General features: G+C 40.5%; 1 protein-coding gene and 1 long non-coding RNA gene across 3 annotated transcripts in view; one reads left to right on the forward strand and one right to left on the reverse strand.

Annotated features, from left to right (window-relative positions):
- LOC114106410 (zinc finger protein ZFP2) overlaps positions 1-12812 on the reverse strand; it is a 60151-nt gene extending 47339 nt beyond the window's left edge. Inside the window, exons 1-4 of the mRNA XM_027953327.3 lie at positions 12647-12812; positions 11825-11907; positions 8499-8625; positions 7523-7618 (exon numbers count right to left, since the gene is read on the reverse strand). Coding sequence (XP_027809128.2) covers positions 7523-7618; positions 8499-8625; positions 11825-11857 — 256 coding nt within the window. The 5' untranslated portion in view covers positions 11858-11907; positions 12647-12812. The remainder of the gene's footprint in view (positions 1-7522; positions 7619-8498; positions 8626-11824; positions 11908-12646) is intronic.
- Positions 1-21885, forward strand: part of LOC114106412 (uncharacterized) — a 43859-nt gene extending 21974 nt beyond the window's left edge. The window contains exons 1-3 of one of the 2 annotated variants that reach the window (XR_003585186.2): positions 12728-12813; positions 20171-20311; positions 21505-21885. This is a non-coding gene — a long non-coding RNA (uncharacterized lncRNA). Of the gene's footprint in view, positions 1-12727; positions 12814-20170; positions 20312-21504 lie in introns of those variants that run through there. The other variant, XR_011707563.1, reaches the window with a different exon arrangement.
- The last annotated feature ends 708 nt before the right edge of the window (positions 21886-22593 follow it).

The following is a 22593-nucleotide window of genomic DNA, read 5'->3' on the forward strand; positions in this document are numbered from 1 at the left end:
GTTTCTTCTATATTTTCAATTCAAACTTAGCATTATAGGCCTTGCAACTTATCTTATTTTATATTCTCATCCCTTTTTTCTTGTGTTAAAAATGGGATTCTAATATAAACAAAATTATTCATTTGTTTTTCTTATAATCTACATTGTAATTTCAAAATAACATAACAGTATTATTGCTAAAAATATGAGAATTAAGAACAATGTAAGCTGGGCATGGTGGTGCACACCTATAATCCCAGTGGCTTGGGAGATTGAGGCCGGAGGATTGTGAGTTCAAAGCCAGTCTCAGCAATGGTGAGGTGCTAAGCAACTCATGAGACCCTGCCTCTAAATAAATAAAATACAAAATAGGGCTGGGGATGTGGCTCAGTGGTCAAGTACTCCTGAGTTCAATCCCCAGTACCAAAAAAACCCAAAACAAAACAAAACAAAACAAAAACCCCAAAACCGAAAACCAAAACCAAAAACCCCAAAACAAAACAAACAAAAGAACAATTTAACATTTGTTGGCAATTCTTTTTGTCTTTAGGCTATTATTCCACTAGGAAATTCAGTTGAAGTGCAGTGTTTTAAAGACACTGAAGTGATTCTTCTCTATTTAAGCCAAAGTTGAAACACAATGAGGTTCATTTGTTTCATTTTGTTCTCCATTTTTGAGGATTTCTTTATTATTTAATCTTGTTTCATAATCACATCAGAATTTTCATACTTTCAATTTAAAAACTATAAACAAGGTGCCTTCAGAAAAAAAATCTATCCTTATCCTCTTTTTTTGTCTTCACCTTATAATTAATCAGAGATGTGTATCATTCTTGTTTCTTATATAAAGGTGTGATACACACTGTTCTGCATTTCCTCCTTCATAACATATTCATAATGTATCTATCCCCTTCATTATATATTCTGGAGATGGAGATTCTAGGGATCCAGATTCTCCTAGGGAAATTTACAGAGGTTATCTCTTATTTCTTTTCTTACTGTTGCATAGAATTTCCTGTGTTGATATACCAACACAGTTTCACTAAGGGACAGTTGGGATAAGTCTGATTTTTAAATATTCTCTTTTTATATTTTATTTAGAGACAGGGTCTCACTGAGTTGCTTAGGGCCTAAGTTGCTGAGGTTGGCTTTGAACTCACAATCCTCCTTCCTCAACCTCCTAAACAAATGGGATTATAGGCATGATCCCTGGAGCCTGCCTTAAGTATTCTGTTTTTATACATCTAGAATTTACACTGTTATGAGTGAAGTACTGTGTCACAGGTATATCAGCACAGGAAACACCTCCTAATTAATTTTATGAAGTGAACATTACCTTGATATGATAATTACAGTATAATAAAATATATTCATGGGGCTGGGGCTGTAGCTCAGTTGCAGAGCGCTTGCCTAGCATGTATGAGGCACTGGGCTCAATCCTCAGCACCACAAAAATAAACAAATAAAATAAAGGCATGCTGTCCATCTACATCTACAAAATAAATTTTAAAAAATATATCCACAGACCCATTTCTCTCATGAATATAAATGTAAAAGTCCTTAACAAAATATTAGTAAATATAACCCAGCAATACATAAAAGGAATTATACATCATGATTATGTGTGTTAATTCCAGTGTTGTGTGGCAGGTTCAACATTAAAAAAAAATTAAAGTATTCAACAATATTAATGGGCAAAAAACCAAAATAATATTATTCTATTAATATAAAAAATCTGACAAAATCCAGCTGGGTATGGTAGTGTATGCCTACAATCCCAGAGGATCCGGAGGCTGAGGCCGGAGGATATCCAGTTCAAAGCCAGCCTCAGCAATCGATTGAGGCCTTAAACAACTCAGCAAGATCCTGTCTCTAAATAAAATATTAAAAGGGTTGGGGATGTGGCTCAGAGGTTAAGCACCCCTGGGTTCAATCCCCAGTAACAATAACAACAACAATGACCCCCCCCAAAAAAAAAAAAAAAAAAAGTTTGACAAAATCAGCTACCATTCATGATATACAAATATAAAATCACCAAAAATAAGGAGAAGTTTCTTAAATTAATGATATCTAAAAACACTTGACAGCTAATATATTTACTGGGGAAACACTGAATGCTTTCCCCCAAAACTGGGACCAAGGTAAGAATGTCTGCTGTAACCACATTTTTTTTTTTGTGGGGGTGGGAGAGGAGGAGTTACTGGGGATTGAACCCAGGGGTACTCTACCACACAGCTACATCCCTAGCTATTTTTATTTTGAGACAGGGCCAGGATGGCCTCAAACTTGTGATCATCTTGCCTCAGGCTCCTGTATCACTGGGATTATAAGCATGTGCCAATAGTCCTGGCTTGCTTTTACCATTCTTATTCAGCATGGTTTAGTCAGTGCAACTGGAAAGAAAATAAAACACGCATACTCATACACACACGTGTGTGTGTGTGTGTATATCAGAAAGGAAGAAACTGTCCCTACTTGTAGGTAACAGTATGTTAAAAATCCTAAGAAATCTGTAATACATTACATAGAAGGAAGGTTACAGGAACAATATTAACTTAGAAAAATTAATTATATTTCTACATAATAGCATTGAACAGTGAGCACTAAAATTAAAACTATAATGCCATTTACAATTGCTCAAAAATACTTGCAAGTGAATCTAACAAAATACATGCAGCACTCACATAAAAATTACAAAACACCATTGAAAAATTTAAAAAGCTAAAGAAACAGACATGCCATGTGGATTAGAACATTGACCATAATAAAGATCTCAACTATCCTCAAATGAATATACAGGTTTACTGTCATTCCTATCAAAATCCAAGCAAATGTTTTTTTTTTTTTTTTTGTGGTCATTATTCTACAATTTGTATGAAAAAGCAAAGGAACTAGAATAGCTTAAAACAATTTTGGAAAAATACTGAGAGTAACCACTATATACATAAATTAAGGCCTATGTACAGTTATAGTGATCAACACTGGTATTGGCAGAGGAACAGACATAGATCAACTGGACAGAAAAGAAAACCCAGAAACAGACATCCTAACAACTATGTTCAACTGCTTTTTGACAAAGGTACTAAAGAATTCTGTGGAAGAAAAATAGCTTCTTCAACAAACAACGGAGGAACAATTGAATATACACAGCAAAAAAATGAACCTTAACACAATTTCACATCTAATAATAATTTAAGAAAACTTAAGAAGGGTCATGTACATAAATGTAAAATTTTAACACTTTTGGGGGGCGGGAACAGAAGAAAATCTTTAAGATGTAAGAATAGGCAGAGTTTTTCCACTTGATACCAAACAGACAAACCGTAAAAGGAAACACTGATAAATTGGACCTCATCAAGATTAACACTTTTGCTCTATAAAAGACCCAGTTAACAGGATGAAAAGGCAAATTACAGACTTAGAGAAAATATTTGCAAAACACATCTGAAAAATTACTACTATTAAGAAAATAAGAATTCTCAAACTCAACAGTAAAACAACTAAACAAAACCCCAAAACAATTTAAGTAGAAAATGAACAAAAAACATAAACAGATATTTTTATACAGAAAGATATACAAGAAAACACATGTATCTTTTATACAAAGAAGACATACAAATGGTAAATAAGCATATGGAAATATGTTGAGTCCAACATCAACAGACACTAGGAACATGCAAATGAAAATCACTATGTATTTGATCATATATCCATCAGAATGGCTAAAATAAAAAGTAGTGATGTGGTAAAATGTCAGCAAGTATGCAGCAACACTGGATTACTCACACATTGCTAGTGCAACATAAAATGGTAAAATGGGACAGTCATTCTAAAACACAATTTACTTGTCTTCAAAACTAAACATTCAACTACCATGATGACCTAGCAATTGCACTCTTAGACAAAAAATAAAAACTTATGTATTTTTGTGTAAAACTTGTATATGAATGTTTACAGCAGCTTCATTAGTAACTGCTCCAAACTGGAAACAATCCGGATGTCCTTCAACAAGGGAATAGTTCTATAAATTGTGACAAAGCCATTCCGTGGTATACAATGCAGCAATCAGAAGGAATGAAGTACTGATGCATATATCACCTGGATGAACCTCCAGAGAATGATGCTAAGTGCATGTGTGCGTGGGGAGCCAATTCTAAAAGAGGCTGTAAACACTGTATTATCTTATTTATATAGCTTTTCTTCTTTTTTTGTGGTATTGGGGATTGAACCTAGGGCCTCATGCATGCTAGGCAAGTACTCTACCACTGAGTTATATCCCTATATAGCAGTCTTGAAAGGACAAAATTATACAAATAGAAAACACATAGTGGTTACCAAGGATTAAGGTTGAGGGAAGGTGGGGTATAGGGACAATAAACAAGGAAGGAAATAGGTGCGTCTAAAAAAGGGTATCAGGAGGCATCCTTGTACAGACTGAGGAATTCTTCATTTCTTCATTGTATCAGTGTCAATATCTTGGTTGTGATACAGTATTATACTATGTTTTTAGAATTGGGCACATGGGACATGGAATCCCTCTGTACCACTTCTTATAATTGCATATAAATCAACTGTCTCAAAATAAACACTTTTTGGGGAGAGAGGGGTACCGGGGGTTGAACTCAGAGGTACTCAACCACTGAGCCACATCCCCAGCCCTGTTTTGTATTTTATTTAGAGACAAGAGTCTCATTGAGTTGCTTGGCACCTCACTTTTGCTGAGGTTGGCTTTAAACTTGCTATCCTCCTGCTCAGCCTCCCGAACTACTGATATTATAGCTGGGCACCACCACGCCTGGCAAAATAAACACTTAAAAAAAAAAGTAAAATGAGACCCCCCCCCCAAAAAAAAAAAAAAAACAGCACAAATTTCCACCATCTTCCAAATTAGTCCTCCTTCTAGATATTATCAACTCCTTGAATGATGTCACTGTCTATCCCCAAAAAAGCCAGAAACCTAGCAAGAATCCCTCACAACTCCATTTCTTCTGTTTTCCATATATAATCCAAGATGTGCTTTTATCTCCCAACTGTTTCTGGATTGGTCTCCCATCACCACTAACCTAGTCCAAGTCACTCCTGCATTCACTATGTAAGTGGAAACCTACAATGGCCAGCCATTGAGGTGTTGTGTTGGGGAAAAGGGAATGAACAAAACAGGAAACACTGCATAAGGTAGCCTATGATGCAAAGGAAGAGAAAGATCATTAATAATACTAATATTAATAGCATGCTGAAGGAAAAAAAAGCATGCTAAGGAGATAAAAACGTGGAGAAATAGAGGGCTGTTTTAGATGCACTGTCTATTCAAGAAATCTCTGCAACACAAAGGAGAAAGTTATGTGTATTTGTGGTCAACAGAAAGAATGGTCGCCAAAAGGAAAGCAAATGCAGAGGCCCTGAGGTGGCAGTAGCCTGGTTAGAGTCCTCAAATAAAGGGCAGGGTGAGAGCAGATTAAAGGTGAAGAGGTAGCTGGGGCTAGAACAAGTAGATCTCTGAAGGCTGTGATGAGGACTCTGGATTGTGCTCCTTGGTGGAAGCCAATAGGGATTTTATGCACGAGAACAATACAGCATGGTTTTCCTTTTAAATAGATGCTTCTGGCAGCTAAAAGGAGACGATGTGGTGGTAGTAAGGGAAGTGCAGGGCCCGTTTACTGGTCTTTGTTGGAGAGAGCAGGGAGATAGGAACAACACTCATACAAATTAAACAGGGGTGGGCTGGGGATGTGGCTCAAGCGGTAGCGCGCTCGCCTGGCATGCGTGCAACCCGGGTTCGATCCTCAGCACCACATACAAACAAAGATGTTATGTCCGCCGAAAACTAAAAAATAAATATTAAAAAAATTATCTTTCTCTCTCTCTCTCCTCTCTTTATCTTTTAAAAAAACCAAAACCAAAACAAAACAAAACAAACAAACAAACAAAAACAGGGGTGCTGAATACTATGTACTCACTTTGGCCGACTTTTAAAAACCATTACAGGCTATTTCACTGGGGTTGCTACTAAGTCCTCTGACACCTTGTAGAAATTGGGAAAACGCATGCTTCCTTCATGAAGATGCTGCCCCAGAAAATTTCACAGAGGACATCAGTTTTTCATTGGAAGGAATTGTATTAAAAATTTTTAAATTTCTGAGACATTTTCACATTTAGGCATGAACCAAACTTAAGAGATGTACAAGTCGGTTTAACCCCATTTTTCTTAGTACATCTATTCCAGAAAAATACAACTCAAATGCTTATGCTTTGGGCTCATTTCATAAAGAACAAAGCCAAATAAAAGATGAAGACCCTCTAAGCCATGTCCTTCCATTGTCAGCGTAAAACTAACAAACCCAGGGATGATGGAAGTTGTTTTTCTTGTAGGTTTGCTTTGCTTTTTACCTCTTTGTGAATAGTTCTGAAGTGAAAATAACTTTGTAAAAGTATATTTTGTGAACTGGATGATCTAGGGAGTTCTGCCCCGGGAGCATGAGCTTTCTGCTACTGGATGTTCAAGGGTTAGGATTTTAGTTCTGGTCCTCAGTTAATAATCTGAGGTACTTCCAAGAACAGGTAGATCTCCAGGTCTTTCAACTGTGCTCCGGGGGTGTGCAGGAAGGGCTATTCCGAGGTTACTAGAGTCCGGGCAGGTGACAGCACAGCTGCACCCACAGCTCCCCTAGAACTCCCACCTGACATACACCTTTGAGGAAAGGAAGGAGGGCCATCCCTCAAGAGAAATGGAGCAGAAAACAACTCTAGCAGCCAACCCTCCTTTACTCAGTAATCTACTAATAATTTTCCTTCAGGGCAGTTGTTCAGAGCTGAGGAGGGGGAGTTGAAGGAATACATGAAAACATAGCCCTTATTAGAAATAACAGGTTGAATAAAAAGAGGAAGATTGCGTCTAGGAGCCTGGGTTTTCCCTTCCCCATCACTTTTTTTTTTTCTAAGAGTAAATAGAGCAGGATTTATTTAAGTTAAAGGAGTCCCACAGTGGGAAGGAGGCTCAGTTGCAGAAAAACCCATTTTGGTGTGCCAGCTTAGGAGTTTATATATGGTTCTGGGCAGAACATGGAGCAAAATGTATGTAAAATAGGCACTAACAAAGTATCAAGGCTCTTTGTCTTCCTTTCCATCTGGGTTGACCTATAACTTCCTTTAGGGTTTACCCCCATCTTCAGGTTTTCTACCTCTGAGACAAAGGAGTTGGCTGAAGTGTTCCCCCAGGTGAGTCTCAAGGTTTTTTCCAACTGAAATAGGCCTTGATGATGCTCATTAATATGCCTACAGTTAGCCTTCTAGTGTGGTTCCTGTGTGTGAATAAGACTGACCATTGACTGATATTCTTATTCACTCCTCCCTCTGAAGAAGTCACTTTTAACTGCTGTTAGAAGGGGAGCTTCTTTTTGGATTCCATTTGTAAGGTCATTTTCTTCCCCACCATTTCTTGAGGCCTGAGAACCCTAAAGGAAGTTTCCCAATCAATACTCCAAGTTGCACCCTCTTCTTACGCAGCCTACAGTGATTCCTAGATACCTGAAGCTTGCCCACTCACCGAGAGAAGAGTCTCCGGGACTTTCTTTCTCTACCTTCCAGGGATCTTCTCCTTGTTGCAACAGGGAGATCACCTTTGGTTTGGTGAATGGGGGTCCTGCTCATAGGCAAAATAAAAAATAAATAAATATACACATAAGTAAAAAAGACTTGGTCATATTTTGAATCATAGTATCTCACATCTGAGGATGATACAAAGATCTTCTGTGGGATGCTTAGGATGTACTCCAAAGATGTAAAGGTTGTATTAAGTAAAAGGTAAGTGATTTATAGAACATGATTTTGGTAAAATTCATTGTATATGAGGGAAATATGATAAACAGGAAGACTTATCTTTCTGTAGAAAATGTCAAATGTGTAAAACTTTAAGCAGGTATCTTTGGGGAAGATTATGTACCAAGTCTCTTGTTTAAATTAAAAAAAACAGTCTATGATCTCTTTTCAGAGACAGAGTTAACAGTGTTCATCTGGCTGGAAAAGAGAAGTAGAGAAGGGAAGTGGTAGGTTAGTCAGGAAGGCTAAGGTATGCCTCTGCTCAGGGATGAGCAGAACAAACAAAAATTATAGGAAAGGGTTGGGGTTGTAGCTCAGTGGCGGAGCACTTGCCTAGCATGTGAGGCATTGTGTTTGATCCTCAGCACCACATAAAAGAATGAATAAATAAAATAAAGGTATCATGTCCATCTAAAACTAAAAAAATTAAAAAAAAAATCATAGGAAAATGTTGCCTCAACTGTGAAGGAATTTCAAATGTGAAACTGTGTTGATGGAGGGGGTAATAATCAACACCAACCCCCTTCATTCCCATACATGGGGCAATTCTACACCTCAATTCTCAATATTTATAGATATCTGATTTGTATAATCCTAAGGCAAAGCTCAGCTAAACTTTTTTTGATGACCCCCAGCTTTTATTCAGGGAAGCAGGTGCTGAGATCTCCCCATTTCTGAACTGTGTCTAAAAGGGATTTCCTTACCCAGTGAGGCCAGGTTACTATAGTTCTCCAGCATCACCTCCCGGTACAAGCTTCTCTGGGAAGGATCCAGCTTTCTCCACTCATCCCGAGTAAAGAGCACAGCCACATCCTCAAATGTTACCGATACCTGTAAGAACAAGACACTCCAGCTCACCCAGAACCAACCCTCCACAGCATGTAGATGGAGGAAATGGAGTTAAACAGGCTACCATGAAATCCTGCTGATACTATTCAAGGTTCTCAAGAGGCCACTCATTCGTTTAATGGATATTCATCCAATGACAAAAACAGAGCAGCAGGAGGTAGGAACTGGTCTTGTGTTAACCACTATGAGAGGCATATAGAGGATTAATGTAATCAGCAAAGGAGTTAATTAGAATAATCCTTCTGATGGAGATCTGATAATACCTTTTAAAAAGCTTAGAAATGGATATCTTCTTACTTACCAATTACCATATTTGGACTGTAAAGAAGAATACACAAACTGCATGCATAAGGATATTTATCATGTTGGAAATAACTTAAATGCTGATACAGACTAGGTAAAATAAGGTAGTATCTGTTGCGTCAAGCTTGAGGATAGTAATTATGAAAATTAAAATAGCTTCCAGTTATTAAATGCTTTCTATGGGCCAATAACTGCTCTGAGAGCTTTATGTTAATCTTCTGTGTATAATCTATTTGATGTTCACCAAAATCCTATGAAGAAGGAACTATCATTGACCCCATTATATATAAGAAAAAACAAAGGTACAGAGAGGATAAGTGTGCTCCCTTGGCCCTTGGTTCATATCCCATGTTCTTGCCCACAGTGAGTAACATGATAGGAGGGCAATGTGCAAGCCCTAGAAAAAACACTGAAGTGTACAACTTTAACCTGACTCCATCTTTAGTCCTGCTCCTAGTTCCGGTGATAAGTTGACCGTGGTAGGAGGCTTCTGGATATCATCAGGATAGGGGCTCAAGGTTAAGTGGGTCAATAATTTAATCAATGTGCCTACACAAAGTCTCCATAAAACCCAAACTGGCAGGATTTAGAGTCTGAAAATTGAACATATGGAGGTTTTTGGAGACTAGTACACCCAGAAGGGATGTGGAAGCTCTATATCCCTTGTCCCATACTTTACACTATGCACCTCTACATTTGTAATCCTTTTTAATACCTTTTACAATAAACAGATAAATGTGTTTCCCTGGGTTCTGTGAGCCGCTCTAACAAATTAATCAAGCCAAAGGAAGGAGGTCGTGGGAACCTCAATGTGTAGCCAGTTGGTCAAGTACTGGAGACCCAGACTTGCAAATGGGATCTGAAGTGGGAGAAAGTTTTGTGGGGTCTGACATTACCTCCAGGTAGACAATGTCAGAACTGTACTGAATTAGAGGATGCTCAGTTGGGGTTCACCATTGCAGCACTCCTTACTTGGTGAGTGAAGAAAAACTCCCACACTCTTGGTATCTGAATGGTGTGGTGAGATTATAGCATATGAAAAAGAGTTTTAATGCTCATACACATATTTATTATTTGAGCTTTTCCTGATGAGCATGCAATACATATATGATAAGAAAGATAATTTAACGGTATATGGAAGGAATACAATAAAGAATCTTCACCCTCAAAGAATTCAATAATACAATCAGCAGATAAGGAAAATGCATGAAATAGTTTGCATAATGAAAAAAAAAAGCTGTGTAGTGGGATCATATGCCATCTCCTAGTTCAATCTGCACTTTAGAAACAAGGAGAATAAGGTTCAGGGCAGCCAAAACCCCAGGTCTCATGCGTTTCTAGTGGCAACAGCAAGACCCGAACTAAAGTTTCCAACTATGAACCCAGTACCTTCTCTGATCCTTTACAAATAGTGTGGTACTGACACCTGGGCAGCAGGCAGGAATAAGATGTGGTAGGGGATTCACTGACACATGTGGATAGAGAAGGTTCTGAGCAGGAGAGCAACCTTGCTCTCTGGGAATGGAATGGGAAAAGCTTAAAGAAAACAGAACAGCTCAAACACACAATGGCAGGTACTGGTTGTTGCCTGAAAAATCAAATCCCACCATGCTTGTGGGTCCAAAGATGATCCCGTATTGCTAAAGTGCCCTGGTAACACATGGCTGGTGGTCATAAACTTGGGTTGACTTTTTTCAACCTTGGTTTCCTCATATATATGTAAAACAGGAATACTAACTGCTGTACTATTGTGAAAATAATAACAAACTCAAAGCCCCCTCACATTCCTCAACATGCTGGACACTCAATAAATAACAACTGTTAATGACAGATGAAGATGAGTAGAGAAAGGGCAGTATTTTCTGCGTCCTGGAAATACTGTATAGCACTTTCTATCTATTAACATTAATATTTTTATTAATATTGTATCTTTCAGCTACCACAATAACCATACACAATTAGCTGTCACTGTGTGCTCCCCCCCCCCCCATCTAAACACTTCCTATGCACTAACTCATGTCATCCTCTCACCTACTGAGGAGATAGGCATGTTGCTATTTCTTTTACTGGTGAGGAAACTGAGGCACCGAGAAGTGGAATTATTTTTGCCCAAGGCCCACCAACAGTAACAACAGTTAAAACCTGGCTGTGTGGCTCGAAAGTCCAACTTTCTAACCACTGCGTGTTCTATTTCTCTACCACCAATACCTCATAGAACCCTCCTTATGTTTCCTGAGGAGTCTCCTCTTTGCCCTCAGAGAAAGAGATCCCTCCACCTGTGTCCCCTGCAACATGGCTATCCTTTGCTCACAGGTCATGTTACCTCCCCCATTTTCCCAGCCCAGGGTTGAAAATGGCAGGTTGAGATTAGTTTTCAGGAGAAGAGTACAGGCAAAGCACTTGATCTTTAGAATAGAGAGGGAGAAAAAATTAAAAACTATGGGATGGAGAAATCTGGAGGAGGTATCATGAGGATGCTCAGGGGTGACTATAAAAAGAAAAGCATTTTGTCAAGGGCAGGGAGGAAGACAAGAATGAATGAAAGATGCAGGGCCAGAGAGGAATTTTATCATGTTGTGTATGTTTATTCTGTCCCTAGTGATATAAAGTTATGTGACATCTTACCTGTCAAATTAGTGATCACACAGTGGATTAAGAATGAACACTGGACATGTGTTCATATGTGCGGGGAGTATTCCCTACAGAAATCTACCACTTGTAAAGGTGGACCGGCTCCCCTAAATTCACAGGACTTAGGCTCCAAATCCTAATGAGGTTTGTATTGCTATAGAACTTCAGTTAAGAGGGATAAAACCATCCAGCCACCATCACCACCACCAAATCCATCCACTAAGAACTGATAAGGCAATGAGCTCACCTGAGACCTTGATTCCCTTTGCTCAGGAGCCATGTTCTCTTTTTGGGCTCTTCTCCCCAGGATGGGTGCAGTCTCCAGGAGATCTAAAAGAAGAAAAAGATACCATGAGGAAGACCTTCAGTTTTCCACCCCTCAGAACCAGCAGTTCTGACTCCACATGTCTGTAGGGGAATGTCAGAAGGAGCTAGGAGTGGACAGAATCAGAGACATGGGCTGGCGTCCTAGGCCAGGGCTTGACTCTTCATGGTTCTGAGAATTTCCAGAAGCAAGACTGGGAGAAGGGGACTGGATTCCATCACAGCAGGGACTCACTGAGCCTCACCAAGTGCCAGGCACCATTAGCTTTACACTATTTAGTCCCACATCATCAGGTAGCATTGCTAGCATCCCATTTTATGGATCAGAAAACTAAGAACAGAGCGGGGTCAATTGCTCCAGTTCCCCACAAGCCAGTGAGGATGGGACCAGGATTCCAAGCTCTGTACATTCGCTCTAATCTCACCGGCAATTTTCCTCCACAAGCTTTTCCCAGTTTCTCTATCCCCTGTCAAGAAATCAATTTCCAGAGTTTTAACGCCGGGCCAGGGCAGGGAACGCGCTGTGGACGGATCTGCGGAAGCCGGAGGTGGGACTGCCGAAAACCTGGGCCAAGTGCCCCACCTGACGCGCCTGGGGCGACGTCACGGAACGGCTGGCTGAGGCAGGCAATAAGCGCCAGGGTGTCGCTCGTCCCACAAAGGATTCTCCAAGCACCTTGCGGGCCTGTTCCCCTCACTCGGGCGCCGCATCCTCGGAGGCCCGGGTCCGCCCTCTGCCGCTCACCTCCTCGGGCTCGGGGCTCCCGGGGTGATGCCTCGCCAGGCCGCGCTCCGCATGCGGGATGCTCCGGAACCGCCCCGCTCGCCGCAACCTGGCGTCGGGACCCCGGCCGCCAGCGATCTCAGCTCTACAGCCGGAAACCTGGCGGCAGACACTCCGCGGCTCCGAAGGTCCAGGAGGGCGAGGCGGGGCGGGGCGGGGGGGTGGGTGGGGAGGAAAGGCCGGCCGCTAACGCTTCTGGGAAATGTAGTTGCACGCGAGGATTCTGGGAAGTGTAGTTTTCTGCATTTGCCTGCGCTGAGGGGCTCTGCAGTAGGGTGCTCAGGCCCCAACAGAGCTCCCTCTAGCGCTTCTGGGTGTGTTTACACTCTCCGTGAGCTTCTGGACCCTGGGTACAAAGTTCTTCCAGAAGGGAAGCAGGTTCCCTGTGGGCGTTATCTTGTAGGTATGTATCTGCCTAAATGATGGTGAGGACACTAGACAACAGTCAGAACCAGACCCATTTCCAATGGAGTTATTCTGTGAATGAGTACAGAACACCTGCTATGTACCAAGCACTACAGGAAGTGGTTTAAAATACTCAGCAAACAAAAGGAAGTTTATTGCCCTGGAGAATTTTCTTAAGGGTATAGAAAGCAGACAATAAGCCATGAACACGATTATATAGCATTTAAGAGGAAAAATGTTATGGGGAAAAAGCAAACGAAGAACAGGCCAATATCCCTTATCAATTTAAATGCAAAAATCAACAAGATAGCTGCAAACTCAATTCAGCATTTAAAACAGGTTAAACACCTTAATCTGTGAGACTTCTTTCCAGAATGAAGAATAGTTCAACATTGGGAAATCAATGTAATATACCACATTAATAGAATAAAGGGGAAAAGTCCCTACATCATCGTTTCAGCTAATGTAGTAAAATCAGTTGTCGAAATCCAACACCTTTTCATGATCAAAAAAACCAAACGATGAACCTTTTTTAACATAATAAATGCCACATATGAAAGACGCACAGTTAACATCACACTCAGTGATAAAAAACGAAGGCTTTCTCTAAAATCAGGAACAAAATAAGAATGGTTATTTTTGCCTCTTCTATTTGCAACAGTGGATCACCTTGTGCTTTGAATATTGCTGCTCTTCCACTGCAACTGATTTTTAAAATGGACATGTTTCTTTCTCTTCCTCTTCCCTAATGTGTCCCCCTCCCCAATCTCAGGGGAAAAAGGATTACCTTTCTTCCCCATCCTAGACAGGAATATCTGTCCTTGAGCACTCACCTACCTGAAAGTGAAGTAATCCAGACTCTGGGGATGGATCTCAGAAATGACTATTTCCCAAGTTAACAAGTGAATTACAACTCCAACAGAGAACACGTGGAATGTAGCCTATGTATCATCTCTTTAAAAGGCCCCTGTTCCTGTTGATGGGTAGAATCAGAGCCTCTGGGACAGCAGTTCCCTGAGTTTCTCCTTTGCTATCAAAGCAATAAAACTTTTTTTTCCTTTTTCTCAAAACTATGTCCTCCTTATTGGATTGGCTTTGGGGACAAGGACTGAGCTTTCAGCTATGGTAGCATTATAGTTTTAAAAACAGAACTAGTGAGATTGGATATTTGTAACATCAGGTCTTTATGTGAACAAATGCATACATGTCTCCATTGATGGAATCTTTTGTGATTATGTACCATTAAGTGTTACAATTTTAACATTTAAAAAATAAGATTTGGTTTTACATCCTTATGGTTTTGTTGTTCTGTGAATAGTCTCTTTTTCTTAGTGAATTCTGTTAGCATGCAGAAATGCAATTGACCTTTGGATACGAAATTGGCACTTAATATTCTATCTAATCAGTATCATTATTAAACTCTATTATCGTATCTATTTGTTGATATTGTCTGTGAATAATGATAATTTGTTTCTTCCTTTCCAATTCTGGATTTTATATATTTCTTTGTCTTATTGTATAGTTTGTATTGAATGTTGAATATAAGTGGTGACACAGGACATTCTGGTCTCAATACCAATCTCAGCTTTCCACATTTTATCATTAAGAAAAATGTTTGTAGCTGGGTATAGTGCTCAGGCCTGTAATTCCAGTGACTTGGGAAGTTGAGGCAGGAGTATCATGAGTTCAAAGCCAGCCTCAGCAACTTAGTGAAACTTTGTCTCAAAACAGCAACTAAAACAAACAAACAACCAAAAAAAAAAAAAAAAAAAAAAAAAAAAAAAAAAAAAACCCAACAACAACAAACAAGCAAACATATAAAAAGGGCTGGGGATGTTGCTCAGTGGTTAAGTGCTGCTGGGTTCAATTCCTTATTTAAAGAAAAAAGAGTGATGTTTGTTGTAGAATTTTTAATACCCTTAATTGGAGTAAGAAAACTCCCTCTTATTCTTGAATTGTGGAATTCTTAAAACAGCAAGTTTTCACTGTTGTTCATACAGATGTCCCTTAACCCTGAACTATTTAAATTTCAAAATGAAGGAAAATTCACTAATTGCACAGTTAAGTAGAGGCTGGATTTCAGCTCTCCTATTTGGAGAAGTAGACAAAATATTCAGAACTCATAAGTGCACATTTGTAGAGACTCAAAAAATTCTCATTTTGCAATTTTGTTGGGCTCAGAATCCTTTGGAAAACCCAGCATTAGATGATCCAATCAAAGGAAACCTGCTACTAATGATCCAGTCAAAAGATAAATTTGTAGTTGCTTGTGAAAGGAATTAGGCAGATATAATTAAGTCCTAAACCCTTAAATTACTCAACAGGGCAGAAGTCCTGGATGCTGGATGAGCCTATCCATTTAAGTCAGGTAGGTTAGATAAATTCTCTTGTGAGGCAAGATATTAATTAGTCTTTGTCTCCAGAGAAGAGAAGGATAACATGCTGCTGAAGAACCTTCAGAGAGTGCTGGAGAATGAAGCCAGGACTCTAGGCTGCAGGCAGATATGCTGGAAGCCCTGCAGGAGCCCATGGCTGGCCTATGCGAACAGCTGCCTGTCCATCCAGTGGGAATAGCAGAAGCGGGTGGAGAAGATGGAGAGGGAGGTGATGGCCTTGCAGGAGAAAGTTAGGAAAATTCTGCCTCAGACTGTGTTCTGATTCTACCCGACATTTCCAGATACTTTGGCCCAACCCCACTGCTATCCTGGAAGAGGACTCAAAGGATAAAGATGGAGAGCTGTCAGTGGAGTAAAGTCTCCTTTGTCAGTAGGTCCTGGCTTTCTGGTCTTATTTGTGTTTAAGAGAGACATGAATGGATACACCAGCCAGGACCAGGTGGCAGCAGAACCAGTTATCCCATAGATCTGGAAGACAGCTGACCCTGCACCTGGGCCACCCAGCCCTTCCTTCCTGAGCCACATGATCCTGAGGACAATAGTGACAGCTATAGTCATTTGCTACCTATACATCTGGTAAAGGGTAATATATGAATATGCAAGAACAACATGGAAGCAGAAGAATCTCCAGATCAGTGATGTCATGTTGTGCCTAATCCTCAGACATCCAGTGGAGCTCAGTGTGGACAAAGGCTTTTCAACCAACCTGGGCTAGGGACTGTAGATCAGCAGCTGGAGAGAAGACCTTTACACTGCTAATGATCAAGCCTGGACAGGGATAGGGGCATGAGGCAAGAGGGAGCAGGAAGGAGTAGACACATGTCTCTTCAAAGTGAATGGACTGTTATTTGTAACCCCAAGGATGAATGTCATATGTGGAAACATTTTGTAAACAGTCAGTATAAAAACTGGTTCTTGGTGCCAGAGCCCTTACTGCCTGTTGTCAAGGGAGAAAGGAGGAATAGAAAATTCTACTCTCAACTGTTTGGCATTTTCAGAGTGGGTAGCATCAGTGCTTCTCTCCCCTTTCTTATTTATAGAACGTACTGCCCCATACTTGTAAGGAAGACTCCCACTTCCTTTGGTGTGATTTTAGCATCTGTGGATTAATAGAGTGTGTAAAAACAACTGCTTATGTAAAGTTACCCCAACCACCAGGAATAGGAGAATATTCACATATTAGAACTGTCCTGGCAAATGACTTGTGCACCTATCATGCTATTTTAATCTGGGGTGGGTAAAGTAAGTTCTTGTTTGGTGCAGCTATTCATTCAAGTAAAAACATTTAGAACAAAACAAATACTATTGCTGTTGTGTCAGGAGCCACTCTGGACACCTTTAAGTCCTGAGTAAAGGGGTACTGAACAGTTATTACACCCCACAATACATTGGGCTTTACCTCCGCTGATAAGGAAAGTGTGGCTCCAGGAGTGGGCGTCACCCATGCGGTTGAATTACACCCACCTGTTCCTTTGTAACCCTACCCCTTTGCCCTTTTGGGGATAAAATGTTCCATGGAACCTCCCCTTGTGTGTCCCCTATATAAGAATAAAGAATTCCAGTGGCTCTCTCTCTTTCCACGGATCCCTAAGGTCACAGAGCCAACCCTGGATTTTGAAAAGGTACTTCTGTGTGTTTGCATGCTTTCTTTGCCATTTTCTCAAGTTATTGGAATAGTCAGATTTTGTGAACCCAGCATTAGGCCGCCAGCTTGGATAGATGGTGATACTGCTGTCTATGAGAAAGCCCCTTTAATGACCGTGTTATTGTAATTCAGAATGAAGAAAAAACTGCAAACTCCAGTTTGTTATACAAAGTCAGAAGTTTTGGCACTTCAAGTTTGGGTGGAAATATTCCTATCAGGGCCTGGTATGAGTCCCCCGAGTTCCTTGAAATTTTCCTGGAAATGGAGTCCCATCCAGATCTACTATCCTTGGAAGGGGGGAATTGAACTCTGGACCAGTGGGAGTCTTTGATAAATATAGTGAAAAAGCATTTCCTCACATGTCAGGAAAGGCACAGGGATTTATTTTGGAAAGCAAAGAATACACAGTGAAGGGAGAATGTAGGCCATCTGGAGAATGAGAGATGCATTTTGGGGGTTCCTAGATCTTCTTTTAAAGGAAACCGGGTGAGGACTGGGTATGAGAAAGTATGTAAAAATGACAATAGTTTGGCGATCACAAGAGGGCTTATGGTGGTCTGGACATTCTTAGGATCTTTGGGATGATGTGATCTTCATTATCTGATACAGAGATAATGCTGGAAAGTTCCCTACCTTATAGATTTCTTAAAATGCCCTGTCTCTATTTACTTAATCAATTTGTTGGTGAGTTAATTAACAGTATGTAAGGTTATTATAATAAATGAATGATTTAATGGTACCTCTAAGCTTTACAGATTTCCCAAACATTTGAGAATGACAGACCTGGGAGACAGACTGGCTCAGGGAGTGACAGGCCTGGAAAAGTATGTAGAAACTCAGATTGAATATACATTCTTGTCCTTCCTTTATGCCACCTTTATTCCTATTTTAAAATTTCTTCTATCTTATCTCAGTCCCGGGTTAAGTAGGCTGGGCCTGGCTTAGGGTGGGAAACTGAGAATGGACAGAACTGAGTGTGTGTGTGGGGGGATGTGACCCACATGAAGCAAGAAAGTAGGGCCACAGGAGCTGGAGCAGGGTTGACACAGGAGCCTGGGGTCAGGGAGACATCTCTGTGACAGCGTCTATACAAAGAATCCTGGCAGCGATGTTGGTCTGAGATCCATGGAGACCAGGGAGGAGATGCTCTCAGAGTATGTGGGGTGAAGGGCATCTCCAGGAAGGTCAGCACAGGATTCCAAAGGTCCTTCTTTCAAGCCCTCAAAAAGATGCCCTGGGAGCCCCCAGAATGCCAGAAGAAGACAATGAATGGGACTCTGGGATTCTCTGCAAAAGCTTATGTGAATTCAGGGCTGCCAACATCTATAGGTACTCAAGAGGGTGTCACCTCCTTGCACCCCGAGACCTGGGATGCAGGGAGAGGGAGCAAAAGGCATATCCTCAATCATCTCCTTTCAGGAGTGCCTTGGTGTTTTCTTAACTAAACCTAATGCAGTGTTTCTCATTGGGTGTGATTCTACAATCCAGGAAACATTTAGCATTTTTCTGGAGCTGATTTTTTTGTTATTGTTTCTGGATCCGCCCCCCCTTCCCTTCTTGATTGAAGGGAAGCTACTGCCACCTTGTGGCTAGACGCTGGAGGTGCAGCTAAACCTGATGCCCTAGGCAGCCCTTCACAAGTTATTATTTGGATCAAATGCTGAAACGGGAGAAACCCTATCTTTAAGGGAGGGATTGAGCGAACCCATCCTTGAGCTGAGAAGAGAATTCTCTGAACATCCTCTGCTGATACGTTCTCCTTTCACCATAGCACATGATTTGGTATGGAACCTGCCCTGTTCTGAAGGGGACTATGGCTTCCCTCCTGCCTCTTGTCTGCACTTTCTCCCCAACTATAGGGGCTGAAGATGATGATTCTTTGCTCTGGGACACATCCAGAGTGGGCTTGACTCCTTGTCTAAGTGAAATGAAAGGCAGGGAGAAGGCTTGTGCCGACCTAGTTCATTCTTCCTCATGTCTTCTCCCACACCAGCTCTGATGTTCCCTTCTTGCTTTCCTGGCTCTCCCTCTTCCCAAGTGCCAGTTCCCAGCCAGGCCCGTGCATTTCCCCCTGAGAGGCTGCTGTGTGCCTTTTTACTGAAGAAGTACACTGAGGACACCCAGGCACCAGGATGAATTATCTGTGGCCATCTCCACACTGGTCTCTTCTGTCAGTCCTCACCTCTCAGCAGCACCGGAGTGCTCGGTCCTCACCCACTCTGAAACAGGTGCAGAATCATCATGCAGGTTTCACACTAGGCTCAAATCCACTTGAGAGAATATATTATAGTTCCAAATTCTATTGACCAGTCTTCCTGTCCAGAAGTCCATTAAATTCCCTGTTATCTAAATAAATGTTGAAACTAAATAATGGCTATTGATTATTTCTGCTCTCTATCTGAGGTTAATGGTCATTACAAAACAAAACAGGGAAAGGGGAACTTCTTGGCTCTGAGCATACTTTCCTAACTCGGGTTTGAATTATTCACTCTTGTTTCTATGAGGAGTCTGCTGCTGGGATTCAGGTACCACTGAGCTGTAATTCTGCCCCATATCTCCCTCTTTTCATTTTTGTTGGATCACCTGATTTATCATGAGCCTTCATTTTGTCATGTTGACATTGGTGCTAAAGATATGCACATATAAGGGACATGGATGCTGAATCTCAGGTCTCATTTTCCATGTCTCCTGGAAGGAGATGATCGATGTGAATGTACATCTCCATATTAAATTTTCCCCACATATGCATTAAGCAAATTACACCTCCTTCAATGTTTCTACAATGGCAACTACATATGTCTGTGGGTTATGTTTATCTCCAGATGCCTTCCCATCCAGACTGCACACTGAGGGTGGAATCTCTGTCTACTTTCTTCATTCTAGTGTTTAGCATAATGCCTAGTGCCAGGAGAGCAATATACTTCTGTTGAGTGAATATATAAGAAGCATGGTGTATACTTTAAAGATATCACATTTTATGATAAGGGAAGAAAAGATATACAATCTATTTACAAAAATATGATGTATTTTATTTTGTAGGTGGTGTATAGATGATGAATGGGAGCCCAGAATAGAGACATTTGCTGGGACCAGATGTATCAGGGAAGATTTCTTGGTAGATCTAATACTGAAGCAGTCTCCTCCAGATGAAGAGGAGAGCTAGTGAAGAAGTGGAGAAAGGTAGGTGTGAGCTTGGTCATATCACTGGGACCAGAAAAAGAGGACTCAATGATGATGACCTTTGAATTTGGTCCTATATATGGTGATTCATTAGGGTCAGTGCTAGCAAGCAGAAACATAGGGACTTCTAAATGATATCTGATGTCCCCAGTGCTGGGGATCCAACTTAGCAACAAGTGATTCATTACAATGAATTTACTGGTGAAAAACTGCATGTAGACCATGCAAATGAAAAAATTGTAAGATTGGGATGAGGGAAGAAGTAATGGTGAGGAGAAGGTCTCTCCTGGTGAATGAGGAACACATGAGATAGACAGCTGAGTGGCAGATATCATCCTTAAGATGAAAAGCCATGAGAAATGAAGCTGTGATTAAAACACAAAAATAGTCTGAGTGATTTTTTATTGTAATCCTATTTTCTTTCTATCAATTAGGATACTAAATAGTATTGTCCCTAGAGTGTAGTGAGTTAAAATAAATAGCATGCTTAAGAAAGTCCTTGGTACAGAATAAGTTTTTAATAAATGTTTACTATATTCATTATCTTTTATTGTATTTCGTACACACACACACACACACACACACACACACACACACACACATGATTGGTACAGGGGATTGAACTAGGGTTACTTAACCACTGAGCTACATCCCCAGCCCTTTTTATATTTTACTTTGAGATCATCTTGCTAAGTTGCTTAGGGCCTTTCTGAGTTGCTAAGTCTGGCTTTGAACTTGTGGTCTTTCTACCTCTGTCTCCTGGGCTGCTAGGAATATTGTTTTTATGGAAAATATGTACCAGACAGCAAATTTGAGAAACATATTTCTGCAGTGATTGGAGAAGTGCTCCTTATTAGGGGCAGAAGTCCGCTCCCTCTCTAGTCACAGCCTGGAAGAATTAAACTGCAAAAGTAACCCTGTTCTCCTGGGTGCATTCAGTTTTTCTTGTGCCTTTTCTAGTTTCTGGATACCAGGGGGAAAAAAAAAACTCATGTTCTAACCAGCACATGTATATAGAGGACTTGGTGGTGGAAAAGGGTTGTGTCCCCATAAATAGTGAGCCGCCTTGGCACAGAAGCCAAGAAATGCCTCTGCCTGATGTGCTTTATAGCAATTCTTGTGGACCTTTCAGAGAGAACAGTGTTCTTTACTCTCCTTTTGTGTCTCACATTTAATCTCCTCCCCTTTTCCAGGAAAGTTCTTGTTGGAACTCAAAGGAAGACCTAAAATACTCAAGATCATGCAGTAAATGACAGTACTGGGACTCAGACTCATTTATCCTCATCAAACATCTTAGTTCTGTCTCTGGTTGTTTTCTTTCTGTGCCTCCATAGGTGGCATCCACTCATGCTGCAACAAAAACCAGGCATCTTCTTTCTATAGATTTTACTATGGTATATATAGTTTCATGAATGAAACATTCTTACAGAAGGAAAGTGTATACAAGTCTTTGCAGAAACATTTTCCCTGTAAATATGTACATTGATGTCTAGTCCATGAATTGATTGCAAAGTTTACCACTTTGTGAGCTGTCACTTATTTTTCTGCTATTTTAATCCTATCCACATTCTTGCATTTACCTATGAATCTTAAATTTTCAGTAAATTTACTGATTGCTCCCAATGAACTTTGTAGTATGAATGCAATTTTATCTTTAAGTGCATGTCTTCTTTATTTTCTGTTTCTTTACCACCCATTTTATTCTCCATTATTTATATATTCTTCATTTATTTATATATTTCTAATTATGAGTAACATAAAATGGATCTTTCTATCTTAAGAACTAATCAGTCTGCATGAAAGGTCCAGGAAAACTGCCATGGAGCATTGGGAAGAGGAAAATATCCAGGAAGAGAGAAGGGGGAAGGCAGGTCTCTAGGCTTCAGCTGAGACTCCACCCCAGGCTGTCACCTCTGCAGCTGGAGGGAGGGTGCAGGGACCCTGCCCTTCAGGTCTTGGGCTACTTCTAGCACTGTGATATTCACTGCCTGAAGTGGGGCATACCCTACACCAAAGTAGAAGAGAAAGAAAACAGATTTATTCTTGAAGAAGTATTCAACCACAATTTGTGATACATAAAAGAGAGATCCACTGGAGAGATTGTAAAGACAGAGGCACATCTCCTGCTTGTACAGAACCAGGCAGTTACAGTTGTAGCATTCTCAAGATAGAAAATAACTCGTTCTCAAGTAAGAGAGATCACAACACCATTTTTATTTTGCGTTTCTTTAAAATAAAATTTATTTTAAATTCACTTTAAATAAATGGGGTAGCCACTTGTT

This window comes from Marmota flaviventris, chromosome 5 (genome assembly GCF_047511675.1).
Source record: "Marmota flaviventris isolate mMarFla1 chromosome 5, mMarFla1.hap1, whole genome shotgun sequence".
NCBI classification, from domain to species: domain Eukaryota; kingdom Metazoa; phylum Chordata; class Mammalia; order Rodentia; family Sciuridae; genus Marmota; species Marmota flaviventris.